The following is a 20,901-nucleotide window of genomic DNA, read 5'->3' as shown; positions in this document are numbered from 1 at the left end:
ATCACAGGCATTTTAGCTGGCATTTGGGGTCACTGTTCTTGGGGAGCTATTTACAGGTTTTGTATAGTGGAACAGTTTAGTGTATGGGACTACTGTATGCCATAACAGTGATAATTATACATGTATGTTTGTAAAGTGCGAATCACTACTTTGTATGCTCAAATAATTATATTGCACTAATTATTTCATCAAATACTATTATACTGAGGTACTAATTATTAAGAGTAATTGCTACTATATTGTGAAAGTGTTAAAAAATTGTTAATGTTTTGAGGTGTGCCATCTGGAAATAAGCAGTGTTTCAAATTTTTTGGCTTTTATGTTTGATTAGAAAGTAATTCTCATATATATATTTATATGTTATATCATTTTATTTTCTACAAATAACATTTTTCTAATTTTGATTTGCTTTCCTTTCAGTTGTTTTACAGGTTTGCAGCCTGGTCCTTTACCCAATCAAGTTCATTGAAACTGTGAGCTTGAAAATTTACCATGAGTTCAATTGGGGTTATGGCCTGGCATGGGGTGCAACTATATTTTCGTTTGGGGGTGCCATCCTTTATTGCCTGAACCCTAAGAACTATGAAGACTACTACTAGAATCGACAGTCTCAGATTTTCAAAACAACCAACTATCCAACAAAAGGATTACGTCTGTATCTTTTCTAACTCACTGTTTTCTAAAACACTTGTGGAGCATCAAACAGTTTGCTCATTTGATTTAATATCTTTTGCCTTTTGGCTATCAACACTGTAACCAGCTTTTACATTCATTTTAGGGACCTGCACAAATTAAGAGAGCTGATTAGACATAGGCAAATGCTGCAAACTTGCAATATGTTCATGTCATTTTTCTTGACAAGTGAAGGGTCTGTATGACAGCAACCATTGTGAGAAGCTAGTTGGAATGAGAAATGCCTGAATCTCCTATTGCCTGCAGGGGAACAGCTGGCATAAGCAACATTTAGAAGTTCCTTTGCTCTGACAAGGATTCCTCTGTTGGAGTCCTTTATCACCTGCTTACCCCGCCCAATGAGTACATTTGCCATTGGTTATTTGCTTGAATGAGCTTTTGAAAAGTGAACTGCCCTTCAGCACTTAATGGGAGTTCTGAATGTAATTGGTTAATGGTACAACTTCCACCTTTAAGAATACTCTATTTTAATGCGAGGCAATGCTTTGGCAATCAGCAGCTCCCTGTGAAGGGAGTCAAGACTTGGAGACACGTGCTTTTCATTATGTGGTTAGAAATTGTGCCTCATCCATATCTAGAATGAGGAAAATTGGGAGTCTTTACTTTCCCTGGGGCAACTAGAAAGAAATATGCATGAGTTGCTTTTGTCCTAAGTACCCTTTATGTCATTTACCAAACATGACAGCAAATAATTGTGCGTATGTAACAAGCTTAAATATTTTTATAAAGGTGAACCATTAGTATAAATGGTAATAAGTTGTTCCCTGGCCCTATACATGCATTTGCCTATTACAAGTAAAAGTAATAATTGCTCTAGTGAAGTGATTTGAACACTAACCTTGTACACGTTAAGAGGCTTAGATTGGTATTCACACTTACTTACTGTACAAAAGTACATATACCTTAAAGCTTTTGCTCTATGTTCTCTACTGTTTCACTGGAAAGTTTTAATAGAATTGTATAAGAAGAAAAACTGAAATGGTGTTACTCTGAAAATTCATGATTCTTCTGTAAGCACTGTAGTTCAAAAGAGAGTAGCAATTAGAATGATCGTTTTGTTAAAAATTCAGTAAAATAGGAGGCTGCTTTTTTCAAGTACTTTAAATGTCTTTATTAAAAAAATAAAAGAATAGCGATAGATTTCTATAAATGTCTAACTGTCTCAGTAGAGGAGTAGAATTCATCTGGTTATCACCTGGTCCTCTGGAGTTAACTAATGGGCTAACTGATTTGTGTACACAATTATGATGGATTTATGTCAAAGGAATCATTTGTTGGCTGTTCAAATGGAAGGAAATATCAGTAATAGGGAATGAGTTTGCAACTAATCTCACCCTGCAAACTTGTGTTAATCCTGTTGAATATACAAATTTGGATAGTTTAATTATAAACATATTTTTATATCAAATATACAGTTCTAATATGAAAGTTATAAATAGTTATTTTTGTTAACAAAAACACTAAAACAGTATGTTCTGGTTTTGGCCCTTTTGCAGAAGGAAGCATTGGAAAAATCATTTAAAACGTACTTATGTTCTATTGTATTGCAAAATCCGTTAAGAGCAGGACCACATCAATAGTATTTAATAATTTGCTGTACCTCCCAAAGCAGAGTTCTGCCTTCAGTTTGTCTTAAGAACTGTTGCCAAAACAACAGAAAAAAAAACTATTTTATTATTCAAATGCTTTAAAAAAAACCTTATCTTGTGACTTTTCTATAGAATCACAAAGTAAATATCAAGAACCAGGCTTAATCTTATTTTAGCAATGACAGACAAAAGGAATTAAATGCATCCTAGAGAGAAACCTTTATTAAAGTATATGATTCTCTATAGAATCATGAGAAACTATGGGTAGAAATTTTGCAGAAAGATATTAGTATTATAGAATCTTTTGAAGCAATTTTCTTGAGAAATAATAAAATCTGGGCCAGTCTTGCAGTTAATTGCGTATTGTCAGGGCAGCATGAGAAATACGGTATTTGTCGAATGGGGATTTCATCTCCTACACCCTCTCTATTGTGAGAGAGTCTCTTTATTCCTGAATAATGGAAGAACAGTACTTTGGTGCTGACATCAATGAGGCACTTTTCTTGGTTCTAGTAGAGGATGCAGTGTGCTGTTAGACCAATATCACATCTCCAGTCTTAGCAAGTTTTCATTGTCTGTCAATATGACAGGCTGGAAAATGACAGAATACGTTATAGGCACACGTATTTGCAGTTCACTGAAAAGTAGATTTCTTATATGACTTTTTCCCCCTTCCCAGTGAAGAGCCCTATGCTATATTTCTACTGTCACTAATATTTAAAAGTATTTCATTGCTAACAGGCTCAGTACAACATGAAAGGTGTTGATCATCCAAAATACTGTTTTGTCTATCAGAATAAACACAAGTGAATTTTCACCTACATTATGTCGTTGCAGCTTTAGGTTTGTTTGATGTTTTCTTACAAGCAAAACTGTTAACTACAAATCCATTGTTTATCTTAGATATATACACATACACACATAGAGCATAAAGTACTCAGCAGGGCTAGTTATTTGGATTTCTTGCACAACTATTTAGCTTTTTGTAAGTTCAACATGTAAATTTTAAAAGACAAATATAGAGAGACCTATGTGTTTGAAATATAAATGATATATATGGATTAGCATGTACCTGTATATTATTAAACATGCAATGAACTGACTGGTAAGTGACGTCTAATTGTATGGCTAGCAATGTAATTTATTCAGACTGTATTTTTGTACAGAGCAGCGCACACTAACCTATGCCTCTGTGTCCTCTTTAATGCCTAAAACTGTGCCTAGAAATTTCATCTGTCTTAATAAAATTATACTTCATGCTGTTGATGCTATAGTTTCTCTACTGCTGTTCTATATTTATTATTTTTAAATATATGACATGTTTACTACTTAAATATGAATCCATGGTATTCTGGTTATTTTTTCTAACAGTCCTCTGGGGGAAACCTGTTTATCACTCCAGTGGTTTTGAGTTTGCAGTTTCACGAATGGTTCTTCATTTCATGGTTTTTGTAGCTGACATGAAGTTATCTACGTGGAAAAAATAAAAATAAAAGTGGTTTCACTGATGTGGTGTGACCTGTGTCTTCTCTACTGTGTAGACCCATTAACAGGTTCCTAAATTACATGTCTTCAGTTCACATTTTCCTTTATAACATATACTTTTTCAAAAACAGAACATAATATGACATGTTTATTTATGTAAGACTTTTTAAAACTAGTTGTTTTCATATTCTCTCCCAAGATTCTTTTCTGTCCTCTGCAGGTGAGTTATATGAACAATAAAAGAAAGAATGTTGACTTGAAACTTTGTTTTGAAATGCACTGGGAGGAGATAACAGAGTAGGCTATCCTTTTTCCGCCTCTACTGACACAGTTAGAAACAGGAGTAGCAAGGGGTTGATAATTCTATTTTGGGTTTTGTTTCATTTTCAGCATTTGCAATGTATGTTAAAACAGCCTTTCCTGCACTATTTCTAATTTTTAATTAGAGAAGCACTTTGAATTTTCAGTGCACATGCACATGTGTATGTGAAGGAGTTCATAAAGTCAAAATTTTGCATCAGCTTTACATATAAATGGTGAGTGTGCTTGGAAAGAAATTTAAATTAAGTGATAAAATTCACTTGTATGATTGCCAGAAATTTTTCTTGAGGATAGAAATAGAACCACATATAATTGAATAAACATTCTTGTGTTGATAAAATCAGTTTGAACATGAATTACATATATTTGTTAGGATATCCTTTCATGTGTCATATGAACCCTTAAATTTTGAAAGGTTCTCAGTATTTTTTCCTGCCAAAAAATATTGTAAATCATCTGCGAGCCTATGCTATATTTAATATCAAACTTCCAAAACTATACATATTTAACAACTATAAATTCTAACATTTTCACAAATTTTCTATCATCTTGGAAATTTGCCTTTCAATGGCCTTATTCTAATTTGATGGAGTAGCATCATTCATTTGATGGATTAAAATTTCAATATAAATTATTTTCATTTGTATACAGAATTCTCCTGAGCAAAACATGTTTACAAACATGTCCTGCCTGGTAATTATCCATGACCCACTTTCTCTGAATTTGGAAGACATGGAGACATAACTTCATTCTGATTTGACAAGGGAATATCCTTTGCCTTCAGGGATTTCATTGTGTACATGAAACAGGAAAGTAATTTCAATTTGCTTTGCCATAATGGCCATATAGCCTGTTAGCAGTTTCTTTTATTAAATCAGGCCCATCCTATGTCAACACGGTGTCCCATTTTGAAGGTTTTCAAGTCATTCAGGTTAGAAAATAAATTGGTAGTGAAATTACTTTCTATTCTGTAGAATGATCCACCAAATACCTGGATTTCTGGTTTACCAAATTCTCATGACCTTCTGCTAACAGCTTTTCAGGAGTGCATTTGTAAATGAGATTAAAAGAGCACATCAAAATTAGAATTATGTGCTTAGCATTTTCACAGGAAGCTCTAACTTATTGAATAACATCTATGTCAACTATTGGAACATGGTATCATAGCTACTTAATGCCAAAGTTAAAATCACACTAAGTAACAAAATGCCACCTAACAAAATGCCAACTATTTTTCTTGCATGAGTTAGGTCTTCAGACTGGGAAGTCCTCAGATTTTGAACAACTGAATGTTGCTATGAAGAGAGAGTCCATATATCTATACTTGGAAAATCTGTTTTCAAAGAGTCACCAGCTGGGTGACTCATACATTTATATTCCAGCAGTAAGTCTAATGGTTCCAAAGTATAACTAAGAGAACAGGAGCTGAACTGTTCAAGTGGGAAGAATAATATGTGGTGTTTCTAAGCCAAGATTAACAGCACACAAAGAATGGTGTTCTTTATAAAACTAAAGCCGTGTTGAGTGGTTCACCAGAGAAACTCAGTTTTGGCAAGAAATGATTTCCAAGTTGAATGACTTCATAGGAATAATGATTATAAAAGAAACTTGGAACAGGTACGTGGAAAATCATGTCATCAAACCAGCAAAAACCTTGAATACTTCCATTTCTGCATGTGACAAGAATTAATGAAGAAAATAGTATCTAAACATATATATACTAATTTGTATATAATTACACATTACATAGATGTGATGATGGTACTTAAGAGTGCCCCTTGGTTGCTTTGAATTTATCATTATAAAGGTAAAATAAGAAATATCACACAGCCTATTTAATTTTTTTTATGAAAATGTGGTTCACAAGAAGAGTTCAAAGATATTGTTTCAAGTCTGAACAGATTTAAGATTATTATGAATGGGGAGTTAAATTTTTAAGGGTTAAATGGAGAAGAAACACTACTTTGCTGGTCTTTGGTACCATATGTTAACTGAAAAGACATAATGCGCTCATGCTTGGCAACCTCTCCTAGACAAACTTCTATATCAAAGTGTTTTTGGAAAGTAAGTCCCCCTTTGTGGCCATATCACTGCTCACTGGTAGTGTGGCAACTCCTGACATCAAGAACAAGTTTTCCAATTTTTAATATTTAGGTGATTCTAATAAACATTATCTAGCTATTACAAGTATGTTAAGTATTTGCATAGTGATGTGTCTGAAAGAAGCAAAGTGAGAAATTGCAATTGTTGGGAAGGAAAATTTTCCTCTACCATTCAAGGTTTGTCCCCCGCCCTGCCTGGTCTTAAGAATTAAATTGACATGAGACAGATAAACAGGAGAAAATCAAATTTCATTACGTACATATGGGGACTCTAAAAGACTATGACACCAGAGGCAGTCAGGCAATTGAGGCTTATATGCCCTCGAGAGCTAAGGAAAAGTGGGTAGGGGTCTGGGGATACAAAGGGAAGGAAGGAAGTTCACAGGAAGATGAGAAAGTAAATGTTTGGTAAACAAATATTTGCTGAGCCATCCAGAAACAATGGGACAATCTGATGAAACAGGACTTGCTATGGTTCCTCCCTGTCCACCACACCTAGTTCATATTATACTGTAGTTATGTATGGGGACAGCTCTCTCCTGAAGCATATCCTCTAAATCCTTTTAGGCAGTTATGGGGGAGTCAAAGAAGAAAACAACTTGAGTGTTCTATTTCTTAAAAACAATGAGCCTAAAGTAATCCACATGCCAAAAGACACATTTTGGGGTGGGAAATTTTGCTTCCCTAAATGATAAAACTTTTAACATTCATGATCATGAAAATTATGTTTCTCATTCAACTGTGAATGCTGTTCACTGTTGGAACAACTTTGGCATAAATTTGACATAATATAGAAATCCTTATGTATTTCACATAAAATTTCCAGTTAAATTTTCTGAAGACCTTGATATTTTTAAATGCTGCTTAATGAAGCAGAATTTCGGGAAATCTATTCTCAGAATATTTCTGTGCAAACCTTAATATTTAGCACATACCCTTCTAGCCAATTTTCAAGATATGGAATACTGTGAGTTACTTTCTCCCATTTTTTTCAGGCATGTATAAAATTATTTTTTCCCCTATGTGTATCAAAAGTCATTAGCATATAGTTAGCCAGGTATTTGAGCTTTAGGAAGCTCAAGTATGATCCTAAACACAGCAACCTCTTGCTGCCAGTGATTGCATAACATTTTTGAATTAGAAATGCTCTAGAAGTTGAGGCAACAATTAAGACTTCTCATGCCCATTCAAACCAAAAACACTGTTTGGCCTCAGATTTCTTTGACTATTGTGCTATTTGGATGGTGAAAACATGTGTAACATGTTAGGAAAACATGCTGTTTTCCTAAACTAAGCCTGGTTTTGATTTCTTAGTATAAACATGTACAAATTTCATGCATTTAGATGCTTAGGATGGTTTGCATATTATCTATTTGGGAAGTGGTACATTTTTAGATTTACAATTTAATGGAAATACAAAGAGTAAGTATTGGGGAAAATTATCTATAAGAAAAGGAGATCAAACAGTTTGATCTTCCAAGTTTTACTATTTAGTCATAACTGTGTGGTATAAGTCTGTGTAGATATGACAGTAGAAGCCTGACAGGTTGGTGTAATTGATTAGCTTTGGAATCTATGCTCCACCCATAATGATTTTTCTGAGAACAATAGTGGACTTGGGAGGCGGCCGTATTTGCACCACATGACCCTGCCCCCCTGGTCAGAGGTAATTACAGCAGAGATGGTTCCTGCCTTAAGCTAGACTCCTCTGTTTCTCTTGCCCATTAATTTGGAATTGGTCTCTGCATGTAGCTAGTAATAAAATGCATAAACCATGGGGTTTTGGGGTGTGTGCAGGGATGCAAAGAAAAACTACAGAGAATAAAGGAAAGAAGTAGATACGCAGAGAGAAACAGTCAAAAAGGACCATGTAAGACACAGAGATATGAAGGAGTACCAGTTCCTAGTGAGATCAAGCTGACTTGTGTTCCATGAAATACTCCTGTGCCCTTCCAATAATTTCCTGTTTTGATTAAATCAGTTTTAGTTGGAAACAATAGAACTTCTTTTAGACAAAGCACCCTTTATTAGAGGGTTCAATATTCGAGTTGTGCTAAATGTCCAAAGAAGAATTGGGAAGTACATGAAGATTTCTTTACACACTTCCCATCCCAACCCAGGGTGCCCAACACTCTATTTCCCTGTCAAAATTTGCTTCCAGTTGTGTCATTCACAGTACAATGTCTTATTCACAGTACAATGTAGCTCAGGGAAAATATTTTAATGTGAACTCTCTCTTCTCAGTATATATTTTTTTCCAGGATCAAAGTCATATGCTGAGAGTGAAAGACCGATAAATTATCAGATGGCATGAAAGCCTGGAATCTCTGAAGCCACTCATGGTAATTTCTCCTCCATCTTACATCCAGAATGCATTGGTAATCACCATTAGCCCATAAGGGCTGTTGCACCTCACAACTCCAGATTCACATGTGTTCTCCATGAATGTCAGTCTTGCTGACTTTGCCTATTTCTTTGCACTTATGGCTTATCTTGAGGATTTCAGAGTAATACCGCACACACAATAACATCAACCAAGGTTTCCATTACCCTCACTATAGTGCTGCTGTGGGCTCAGGTAAATCAAGCTCAAGTAGAATCAAGCATGTTGCAGCAAACCCATTAATTGCTGCGTAAGCAAGTCATCTTAATGGTTACAGTTATTCTTGGATCACCCTTTGGCTACAAAGTGGCTCCACACATGAAAAAGTAGTTATATACAAGCACAGACAACTAAACCCAAGGTCAAAGACTAGTCTCTCTCACATTGATGTTCCCAACTCAACCTAGGATTAAACAAGGGATGGAGAGTAAAACCTCCCTCATTCTTGCTATTGTGTCCTCCTAAATGCAAATCCCTGTCTCTGTGTGTGTATTTTAAGAAGAAGAATATTCTTGTTCATGAAAATCCACTGATGAAATATGTATTTCAATATCAGATGCACTATGATATAGATACACCTTCAAGAGGAGGCTTGTTCCTTCATGCAATGAGATAAAAAATATTTAGCTGTTTAAATGACATACTAGGATGATATTTTAGTTCTTGGTGCAACATACTATAGGCAAATTATCTCTCATCTTCACAGCTGTCGTTCAGGGACTAAGTTATCTACTTAGAGAGTTTTTTTTTCTCCTATTTAATTTCAAAATTAAGTTCTATTGATTGATGTAAATTTCAGCTGTGATGGACATTTTTTTCTATGAGTCTGGATGACAGCAGATGGCCTCATGCCCTTAAGACGAACTGAGTCAGAACCAGAAGCATTCACCGGTCTAATACATGATCCCTTCTTTCTGTGAACAGTATCTTCAAATTATCTGGAGAAGCCCACATGCATGCAGAACATGAGACAAAAGAATGGTACTGACAAAGGGTACTAATGCAAAAGGGGACCCTCAAGACTAAATTCATAGAAGACTTCAGGGATATGGCAGGACTTTCTCTGGGTCATTTTAGTTGTTTTAGTATCTGGTATCACAAAATACTCTACATCATCATTTTCTCATTTGTTTAAATTTCTCAGGCCTTCGAAAGATCCTCAAACACATTTAACAAAAAGTCCAATCCTTTAGCACAGTCTTTTTTCCTGTGGTCTGAACAGCAAAAGCCATTTGTTTTTGAAATACCAGGCAACTGTCCCATTTCCTGGGTCAAGGGAAAATGCATGCCTTGTTATTTTCCATTTTTATTTGGATCTAATAATGCAAGGCAAAATCATTTTACATTCCTGACTCCTTCATCAGGAGAATGACATAAGAATCCACATAACAAACATAGCACAAGGCAGTTAGGAGTGCTGTATTTTACAAACTATATTTAAATGCTGCAGGAATAAGAATAGAGTCTTAAAAATACATCAGGTCAGGACTTGCTTCCTCCTTTTTCCAGTCTTTAAATGCAAACGCATGCATACTGACAACTCTCAGAAGAATAGCCCTAATGAGAATTTCTCCCTTTCCCAAGGGGTGCCCTCTGCCACCATCTATTTATGGAATAATAGTGGGCTCCCTCCTTCATTCTCACATCGTACATTTAAAAGAGCAATTTCCATTTTTAAAGTATTGCTGAAAGGAAAGAAGTCGTCTTTTATCACAGTCAGGAAAGGTCAGCAAGTCAGTAATCCTCCATTCACTTACTAACAGAAATATCCTTTCCTCCCACAGCAGACCAGAAAAGTGATTTATTTGAGATTGGCATTAATACATAAAATGGCCAGTACACCTAGCTATGCCTGGGCAATCCCTTACATGGTCCAGAGGCTTCTTTTATTACCTGCTAACGCTGTGAATTGAATCTGTTGGAGCAAGCATTGTAGATAGGATTCTCAATACCCTCCCAAGCGCTCTTCCATAATATCTAATCCTGGCAAGGCCAAAATATTTTCATAATGAAGACCAACCAAGAAGCTCTGTTTGCTTCTGTGCCCAGATGTTGACCTTTCCTTTGCATTTGCGTGCACATACACACAGATAACCCTATTTACAGAAGTTTTCTTTGTTTGGCGCAAACTGCATATTTGTTTTTAGTCCTTCAAATATTCAGTAAGTTTTATTGTGTTTTTAGTATTGGCCCAATATTGTACAAGGCAATGGGACATTACTAAAGGTATAATCTGAGAATTCACAGGTCTTTTGATTCAAGTAGGGAACACAAAGCATTTCACATAGAAACAATAATTCTGCAGTATATTGTGGAATATTTGCAGTTCTCAAAGTAAGTTCGCTGATTTTTTTTTACAACCTAATACTTTACAATATAGAGTATATAGCAAGATTTTGACCAAAATGAATACATGGTTAAACAAAATGATATATGTAAGAATCAGTCTGAATTTTCCTGTCCAGTCATAGGCTAAATATTTTCTTGCGGAAAACAAAGCAAATCTCTACTTGTGACCTGTATCTTGTATAATCTAAGACATCACTGATTGTAAGATTGTAGGTACCAATAAGAAAGGAAAAACCGGGAATGGGTGGAAAGGTGGTCTAACAGGAGTCCTCCAACTAAAACTGGGTCACCAAAGGCTATAGCTTCAGTATAAAACTAAACATTTCAATAGAGTGGCCACAGAGAAAGGTACAGCAAAAGAACCGTAACATTTCAACCTCATCACTGGGTGGCAAATTTGAACAACTGGTCACTACTCGCGCAAGTTTGAGATCTGAATTCACACTTTCAGTGTGGTCCAAGAAACCTCAAGCAGAGAATTTAATTTAAAATGGTCTCAGATGGGTTAGTGCCTCAAGTTGGCTGGCAAAAGCAAATGAAAATTCTCTCTGGAAGACCTTAATTTTGATCGAGGCTGACAAAGACTGAGGATGCAGTTGATTATAAGATGCACTCTGATTTCATAGGTGTGAGGAAATATGTTTTAGGATTAAGGAAATATGGTTATTACTTATTTGTAAGTGATTAAAAGACTTTCACCTCAGAATTAGCTCTTACTTATGATTAAAATATTGGAGATTTAAGAAGAGTTGCCATATATCCTAGTTATTATTTTTCAGTGTCTTTAATTTTAGGAGACTTATCTATCTATCTTCTGAGATATATTTCCAGCCTAGCAATTCCAAGCTAATATGTCCTTATTCACAAAATAATAATGGTGAAAGTATTAGATAAGACTTTAAGTAGTTTATTTGAAAGATATGGTCTCTATAAGCAACGATTTAAAAAAAAAGCACAATGTTTAATGGTAGCTTAGGCTAAAGGAATTTAGATAAAACAGAAGATAATCAGGGTGCTTCCATACATGATGTTCTAATTAATATTGTTTGGTTGTTTTTAAATCTGTTTTTATTGTGAAAGAAAACACATGCAAAAGTGTACAAATACATATGCAGAGCTCAGTAATTTATCACGGAGTGAACATCCATATAACCATAACCAAGATCAAAAGCCAGAAATTGTCATGCTTCTTTCATCACTTTCTTCCCACTTTCCCTCACCCTAGAGATAATCATTTCCTTGTTTCCTTTTTTTTTTTTTTAAATAGCTTGACTACATAACTATTCATCTGATACATTACAGTTTTTATTTAGTCTGCTTTTTGAATTCAGGAAAATGGGCATACACAGTAGTTGTTTTGTTTCTGTCTTAGTTCGTTCGACATATGTCCTTGATATTTATCCATGTTGCAGGTAAACTGAGTTTGCCCGTCTCACTGCCTTATAGTATTCCTTTATATGAAGATGCCACAATTTATTTATCCAGTCTACTGTGGCTGGACATATAGTTTGCTCTCAGGGTGGACTATTACAAATATTGACGGTATGATTATTCTTGTCCAGATCCCTTGATAAACTGTGCACACACTTCTGTTGTGTACTTATTATTTGGAATATAATTGATGGGTTATTAAGGATTCACATGTTCAACTTAATAATCAAGCAGTTTTCCAAAGCAGTAGTATCAATTTATATGCCCAGCAGCCATGTAATAGAGTGCCAATTTTTTCAGGCTTTTTTTTTCTTTAGTCATTTGGCCTGTGGGAAATTTTGTCAATGACTTTTAAGAATACATAAAAATTGGCATATAGCATTGTATGTTTAAACTGTCAGGATTGAAAATTATTGACAGGCTAGGACACTGAAGCAATGACAATAAGGTAAAATTCAGCAGGAATTATACAAAGTGACATCATCTGATCAAGTACATTATGAAGAGACTCAGAACTTCACTTGAAATGGGAGGTCACGAAGGTGTAGGGATTAGGAGGAAAAAAGTGCTATCCAAATCCATATTAAGCAGGGTGACTTTTCTCTCAGCCTACTTTGTATATGCCCGTCCCTTAATGAGGACTTATCATTTCTCTCAGTAGATGTTTGTTAGTTAATGTAGAAGTGAATGAATGAATGACTGAATAGTTTGTGTTGAAAACTGAACACCAGAGAAGGACACTCAAGAGCAAAACTCTTCTGAGTGTTCTCCCTCTTTCCTCTTTCCTATTTCAGAGGACAGAGAAAAACAGGTGACAATTATCAGAGAAACAAATGGTTAAAATAGGAAATGGCTAAATCAAGCCTAGGATTTTTTTGGAGACGTTGATAAAGCAATAGGCTTTGTATAAATCATTTAAGTCTTTAGTTATGCTTTCTGGAGAACTCTCTTTTCCTGTTATGTTTAATCTATTTTTTTGGTTCTTTTTCCTTTTTTCTTCTCTGTTCTTCCAAGTTCACATTTTCTTTCTTTCTTTTTAAAAGTGTCATTTCTGTGTTTTATTAAAAAAAAGACTCTTGCAGACAAAAGCCTCCCAAATCAAGATGTCCCTCTTCCTATTTCTCTTCAGTTCTCCCCATTATTCATTTCACCCAGTATAACATTCTAGTTGTATTTTTTGAAGAAAATAATAATTTGGGGGTTGACATATATAAAAATGAAAAATCAAATGGAATTTTAAAAATTCATGCCCATAGAGAATCTTCCATGTAAATAAAGTCACACCTCATAAACTTAATGCCTATTAGCATCTCCAGACTTTTCTTTTTTATGTTTATTCCAATTTCCAGGAATAATCAGCTTCTTGTTTTGCACCATTTGTGTTTGCATGCCTCCTTGAAGCTGAGGAATAAATGCCTGTTTCACTGCTATTTCCCTAGGTTACTTTGGTTCAGTGGACTGATGTGTGTAACGCTTCATAAAATTAAGAAATATGTTATTAATGCCTTCATTTCCCCTTCAGGTTTTTTGTATGATCTATGCTACAGATTGCATTTACTGTAAACTTAATCTATTTTTAATGACACTTGCCAAGAAAACCATAGCTTTATTTTTCTGTTTACTTGGTAGTTGCCTAGCAAATAGCAGCGGTCTATCACCGATTCGGAAGGAAGGTGGCATGTTAAATTTCACCATTTATCAGTTTTCCCTGTGTAACTGGCATATGAAAGAACAGTGCATTTTAAATCATCTTGTGCTTGCCTGGGGTTTCTTTTTTTATGAGACAAAGAAAAAACTTAGTTGAAATTTTACAGCATCTTTGAAAAGGAGTTGCAGCTTCATAATAATGACTTATATTTTTAGTGTGCTTTAGCATTGACAAAGCACTTTGAAAAAAAAATAATCTCATTTCATCTTCACAAGAACAAAGCCATTCAGTATACTGGTTAGAATATGGCCTCTGAAGCCAGACTCCCTAATTTCAAACCTCTCCTCTGTTATTTACTGTGTTCAGTGTTCTGAGCCTGGGCAGTTTACTGAACTTTTCTCTGGGTCACAGTGTTTTCTTTTGTCCACTGAGGATGATAATAGTGCGTAAAGATTTGTTGTGTGAATAAAATGAATCATTTGTATCTGTTAGTTATTGCCACAATAATAGGTGTACTGATATAAATCTTCTGGGGTTTATAACTGAAAGTTTATAGCTGGAGGTTGGCTAGAGGTTGGCTATACTAATCATGCCTGGTCTGAACAGGTGTGGGAGTGGGCTGTATGTCAGTTGATCTAGGATGGCCTAGGCTGGAATGACTGGAAGTCCTTAACTCTGTCTAGATGTGTTTTATTCTCTAGTGGTCTATCCTGGACATATTCACATGGCAAGAGAAGACAAGCCCCACTGCTGAAGTTCACTTCAAACCCCTGCATTCACTCACCCATGCTAACATTCCATTGACAAAAATAAGTCAAGTTGTTGAGCCCAGACTCAAGGGACAGGGTAGATAAGCCCACTAGTGATGGGAGGACACTAAAAATGGATTATTGCAAAGGGCCCGAATAGAGCGAGGGGTAAAAAAAATGAAGTTATTATAATCTACTATAACATGTCAAACAGCAAAGTGCCTATAAGACAGAAGATTCAATAAATGTGTAACTCTTACTACTAGGTTGATCCAAATGAAATTATCATTTTTGTAGATAAAAATGATCAAATATCAGCAATTTTATATGATTCAACCTCAAATTACCATTACAACTTCCCGTAAAAAAAGAATTACCATCTACAATTTTCAGTGGAAGAAATTGAAGCCTAATTAATTTTCAAGGTTACTCAGCTAGTAAATTTTAGTTCTTTTATTTCAATGTAGTCTTCTGACTCTAAATCCAGGTGTCTTCTCTTACATTACAGCTGCATTACGAGATGCTTGGTGATAAATTATTGCAACTATGATATGAGTTTATATAAAACATAGAGTCATAATTTCCCAACTTTTTAAAAAACGGGTTTTAATTCACTTTATTCTTCTCATATAAAACTATGCAGGGACCACAGCTGGAGCCAGGGACCTTACAAGATGGTCAGTGAATTCATCATTGAGAGACTTGGTGAACAGTCTCTTTCCAGAGGTGGGAGGTGAGATAACTATAGGTCTTGGAAATGGCATCAAAAGTAGCCTTGGTGAAGTTACTCCCCATGGCAATGCAGCCTCTGATTGAGGTGTAGCAGGTGTCATTTCTGGCCATCATCAGTAGCTTCTTGGGCAGTGCCTCTGGGGGCAGCAATGAGGTACACCAGCACAGAGCCACAGCGGCTGGTCACCTTGCATGGGACAGTGTGGGCCTTGCCCTGATCTTGTTCCCCCAGGAGACTCACTGCATGGGGATGATGGGGATGATGATTGCCAGGAGGATGGCCTCAGGGATGGAAATGGCTATCTTTTTGGAGCACTTAACACCCAGACCAACCTGTCCCTTGTAATCTCACATGGCAACAAATGCCTTAAACCTGGTCCACCAGCCAGCGTGGGTCTGCTTTTGCACGGGCATAATCTTCAAAACCTCGGTTTTCAGGGATGCCCCCAGGAAAAAGTCAATGATCTCAGAGTCCCTGATCAGCAGGGAAAAGAGAGAGATCTCCTCCAGTGGACTTGATCTTCATGTCCTTGACCAGGTGGCCCAGCTTGGTGATGGGGACCCACTCTTTGTCCTGAACCTTGCCCTGGGGAACCTCGATCCAGACCATAGCTGGACTGGGTCGCAGATGCCACTGCCGACGTCTCTGCTGAAGCCCAGGTGGCCTTTCAGGGCCCTCCAGGGCCTTCTGCAGCACCAGCGTCATCCGCCATTTAGTGTTTTCTCAGAGAAGAGACTAATTTCTCAACTCTTTTATCCTCATAAAACTCATGCCCTGCTAGTGAGTACAGACATCTGAAATACCTGGTCTTTTGCCAACAATAACCCTGTAGCATTCCATCTCCTGGTTACTAGCTCCTAGAAATAGAAACGAAGCTGGTAGTAGCTAAATGCTATATTACTACTCTTAGAAAAGCCATGTCAAAAGCACTTGTGAATTTGTGAGTTATAGCTAATTACATTATTTTATGCCTGTCTCACTTATAGTTTCCTAAACACAGTGGCTATGATATTTTTTCACATTTATTTCTTGTTTGTATATCTAATTATATTTTAGCCAGTTAAACAAATACATTCTGTATAAATATACATTTGGATTATTTTTACATATGTGCCTATAACATATTTAGCATTAAACTATGCATCACCCTGTGTATTGTCTTTCACATGGCCTGTACTCAAATTGACTAGATTAGTAAACAGACATATAGTTACAAAACAATTGATTTCCCTGTGTGTGGATTTGGGTCAATCAATTAAATGAACACCCAAATCAAATTATCCTTACATTTACAAATCATGTTTCATATAGCTGAGATGGAGAGAATATTTATAAAGAGTAATAAACTATTAAAGCTCCTCATTATCATATATTACTGCTGAATTAAGTTTCCTTATCTGTCAGTTAGTATTTATTTACAATACATCCAATTTCATTGCCCCCCCCTTCCTACTTCCCACTAAGGTCAAGATTATTGAAAGATTCTTCATTCTCTGAAAAACTGGTAATTTTGTGGCTCCAGAATTGTTGCTTAATACATTTTAAATTAAATGATTATGCCGATTTATTTTGTTGGTGTTGTCAGATCAAGAAGGACATATATTTATTACTAGTGTGAAAAGCCATCACATGTTATCAGCACTAGTGATGCACTAAAGACTCACACACTCCTTAAGCACTCCTTTTTTTTTTCTGCTCTGAGCCTGAAAAATGTGTGTACATGGAACACCTGCCATATGCCACCTAATGGAAGTGACAGAAGAGGCCATCACAGGGTCTATAACTGATTCTTATTTCTGTCTTGTACTAGTTAGGTGACTTTGGGAAAGATATTTAAATTCTGCATTCTCTCTCTAATATTTGTATAAGCTCTAACTCAGTGTTACTTGGTATCAAATGAGACCTTGTGTACATTTAAGTGCCACACAGTAGTTGGTCAGGCTCTGAACTGCAGAAACCAGAGAGTCATCTGAGAGATATATGCCTATACATCTAGTGAAAGAGAAAATGAAAAGCAGCCCACACAGCCTGTAAAGCTGAGGAAGTTACCAATCAGATCTTCCAGTTACGGTACTTTATTTTAGGGGGTTTCTTTTTTTACATATTATAATTACCACGGATTATTTTGATTTGAGAATGTAGACTGCAGTATTTTTTAAACTTCTTTTTTACTGTGATACAGCAAGTAATGCATTTTTATTTTAGATCATTACACACATGCTGCACACATACATACACATCTGAAAGAAAAGTTTCAAAAATTGTTGCTACCTGTGTTCCTGTCTAATACTTTCTACACTGCCTTGTTCTATTGTAATTTTTTTATTTAAAAAATGGCTGATCAGTGTCCCAGCAGCAATGTGTTACAATATATGTTTTAAAATACTCTGAAGTAGGACAGGTCAGAATTTAAATCATCCCAATCATGCACTTACTAGCATACTGACTGTGAATAAATTAAACTCTCCAATTCCTCATTTTTACAGTAAGAAATATAATAGGAATAAACCTTATCTCATAGAGACATAGTGAGGATTATATCAGATAATTAATATAAATCACAAAGTATAGTAGATGCTCATTATTTGCAGGTTTCAAATCACTATCTTTAATTGCATTAGAGATAAAGCTGTAAAAATGTATCTGACTGTATTCTATTAAATTCAGAAAAGTCAGAAAATAATCTGGATACTTCAGATTCTCAAATTTATTACTCCCTTGACTATGTCATGGAGAGAGAAATCAAATATTACTTTAGGATGCTTAATATCCATGAAGACCAAACTTAATATCCAAACACCGCTGACCTAGTTCAGTAGGAAAAGCCATGAATGCTTTGGAAGCATCATTCTGGAACTTGACAAGTGCCTCACTGCACAGAGCCATTCAGGGCACTGGCCTGGTATAATTTAACTCTGTTTCCAAAACCTCTAAATTCAGGCCAACATTTGTAAACACCATTGCACAACTGATTGCAATGTCACCCTACTTTCTCTTTTCCCTCCTCACCCTAATTCATTTCCCCAAGATGACTCAGAGTTTAAATTTATCTGAACCTTCCAAGTGTGTCTAAGAAAAGTGTATCATTGTTAGTCACCTCTCTTTGGGCTTAGAATACCTGGCCAAATCAGACGTCTCTCTGTTTACTACTAGTGTGAGAAGCAGAAATTCACCTTAATTTAATTAGTATTTTCTCTCTAATTTAGTAATGCAAATGATTATATTCTGCCCTGTAGATGCTACAATGCACAGTGCAATGAGAACCTCTTGGCTAGCAACCCAGAAGAGTGAATCAATGGAAATGTTTAAGCAAATGACATGCTTACTTAAAATTCATTTCTCTTTAATGACAAGAAAATTTATTTTCAAATTGCAATCTACAGGTGTTTGCTACCAGACCTTTTCAGTAATTCTTACCACCCACCCTCTTTTGCCATGCCTAGTAAATATTGTTGACAATGGGTTTCAAAACATTATGCTGGTATGTTATGTTTCTAAGTCCTATGGATTGCATATCATGTCTTCTTGATATCATCTGAAACATACTGTGTTCTTATGAGGAAACTGGATGATTACTTAATTGCAGTGTTTCTGTTTTCACTCCATGTGCTACTGAATAGAAATGAGAGGAATATGGTTTCTAAAATAGAATTCCCTAGCTAAGCTAGAAATCTGATTTTCATATCTCACTCATCAGGTGAATATAAGCCAAAAAAAAAAAAATCCTCCATCTGAATGGAAATATCTCATGCCTAGTCTCTGATGAAAGGTGAAGCTTATTTTGATCCAATCTATTTCAGTCACTTTTCTATTAAAGAATCTTAAAAATATTTTTGTGACTTGTGAAATGTTCAGGTAACCTTAAAAATAGAGTAACTTTAACCTTGCAGGAAATCAAAGAGGAGTTAAGATGGTGGAGCAGTAGGGGGACCCTAGGCTTGCCTTGTCCCTGGAACACAGCTAGATAAAGACCAAATCATTCTGAACACCCAAGAAATCAATCTGAATGCTGAGAGAACAAGCTGCAGAAACAGGGGGAGAAAATAAGCCATTTTTTAGAAGGTAGGAAATGAGGAGACATGATTCCTGGAAGAAAAGAATCCCAGGTGCTGCAGAGGGGAGGGGGCCTTGATCTCAGAGAGAGAGAGGAGAGAGAGAGATGGAGAGAGAAACAGAGACTTCACAAGAGAAACACTTCCCCAAAACCACTGACTGGGAGAATGAGAGCAGCTGATTATTGCAAATTTTTATAAGCAGTAGCACTGAAAGTCTCAAGTTTTAAAAGTCGTGCTACTGCCAGGGCCTGGTGGGCATAGTGGTGCTTCTGTGGGGAAGGAGGGCAGAGGCCTGGGGGCAGCCAGTGTGGTCTGAGGATCCCCTGGGTCACACTGGGACAGACAGCTCCCCTTCTTGGAGCACATTTGGGAGAGGTGGCATGGCCTATCAGGGGACAAAAGAGCTGGCCTGTACCAATGTGCTGTCCTATTCATTAGCATAGGAACAGAGACACCTGATGAGGGCAGCAAACCTTGGTGCCAGCTTTTTGCTGTGCTTTACCGTAAACTCCAACCCCTGTGCAATCATGCAACTGCCTTTCTGGAACTAAATGACACCAGCTGCAGCATGGCAAGACCCTTCCCCAGAGGATCAGTGAGGGTCCACACCATACCGGGTCCCTAAAATTCAGAGTTTTGAAACTCAGCTGAGTGCTTGAGATAAAACACAGGAGTTCTGTGCTGTCTGGCAGGCAGACAGCCCAGACACAGGGTAAAGGCAGAGATCTGATGGAAGCCAGAGACACAAGAGGGGAGACTGTTCACTCTTCTGTGACAGCTTTCTGGACAACAGCAGATGCGAACTCCTTTCTCTGTGGACAAGAGAGCTGGGGAACACCATTTTCTGGCCCATCAGCACCAACACCCTTCAGTGAGTAGCACAGCACCACCAAGTGGAGGCTGGACCCACTTACACCAAGTCCTGCCTCCCTGCGCCCTACAGGTGTATCTTTACTAGGGCAAGTTGGCCTGAGAATCAGCACAGCAGGCCCCTCCCCCAGAAGACTAGCACAAACCCCTCACGCATACCAAATCTACTGATCATACAGTATTGCAAACCTTCAGCTTTAAGGGAAATCATATTTATCCTCTTTTAACAAACAGACAAAAACATACCTAGTTAAAACTTGCCACACAGTGGACAAGGTCCAAACACTCCTCACTGTAGGCAAGGAGAAACTGCAGATGACTGACCTGAGGGAAAGAGCAACCAAAACACAACAGCAGAGTGTACACTTTGAAACACTTCCTGAAGCACCAGGCCCTGGACAGTGTAGGACCTCTTCTTAATACAGCCATTACTCTCAGGAGCAGGAAGTAAAACAGGCTATGCTAACACACAAAAAGACAGTGACCTAGACAA

General features: G+C 36.7%; 1 protein-coding gene and 1 pseudogene across 1 annotated transcript in view; one reads left to right on the top strand and one right to left on the bottom strand.

The window, feature by feature from the left end:
• Positions 1 to 3,790, top strand: part of TMEM47 (transmembrane protein 47) — a 30,209-nt gene extending 26,419 nt beyond the window's left edge. Inside the window, exon 3 of the mRNA XM_011291679.3 lies at positions 421 to 3,790. Coding sequence (XP_011289981.1) covers positions 421 to 599 — 179 coding nt within the window. The 3' untranslated portion in view covers positions 600 to 3,790. The remainder of the gene's footprint in view (positions 1 to 420) is intronic.
• Positions 3,791 to 15,385: 11,595 nt separating this feature from the next.
• Positions 15,386 to 16,188, bottom strand: LOC101100371 (annotated as a pseudogene).
• Between the last annotated feature and the right edge of the window lie 4,713 nt (positions 16,189 to 20,901).

This window comes from Felis catus, chromosome X (genome assembly GCF_018350175.1).
Source record: "Felis catus isolate Fca126 chromosome X, F.catus_Fca126_mat1.0, whole genome shotgun sequence".
Taxonomy (NCBI): Eukaryota; Metazoa; Chordata; class Mammalia; order Carnivora; family Felidae; genus Felis; species Felis catus.
This window is presented reverse-complemented; position numbering and strand designations above follow the sequence as displayed.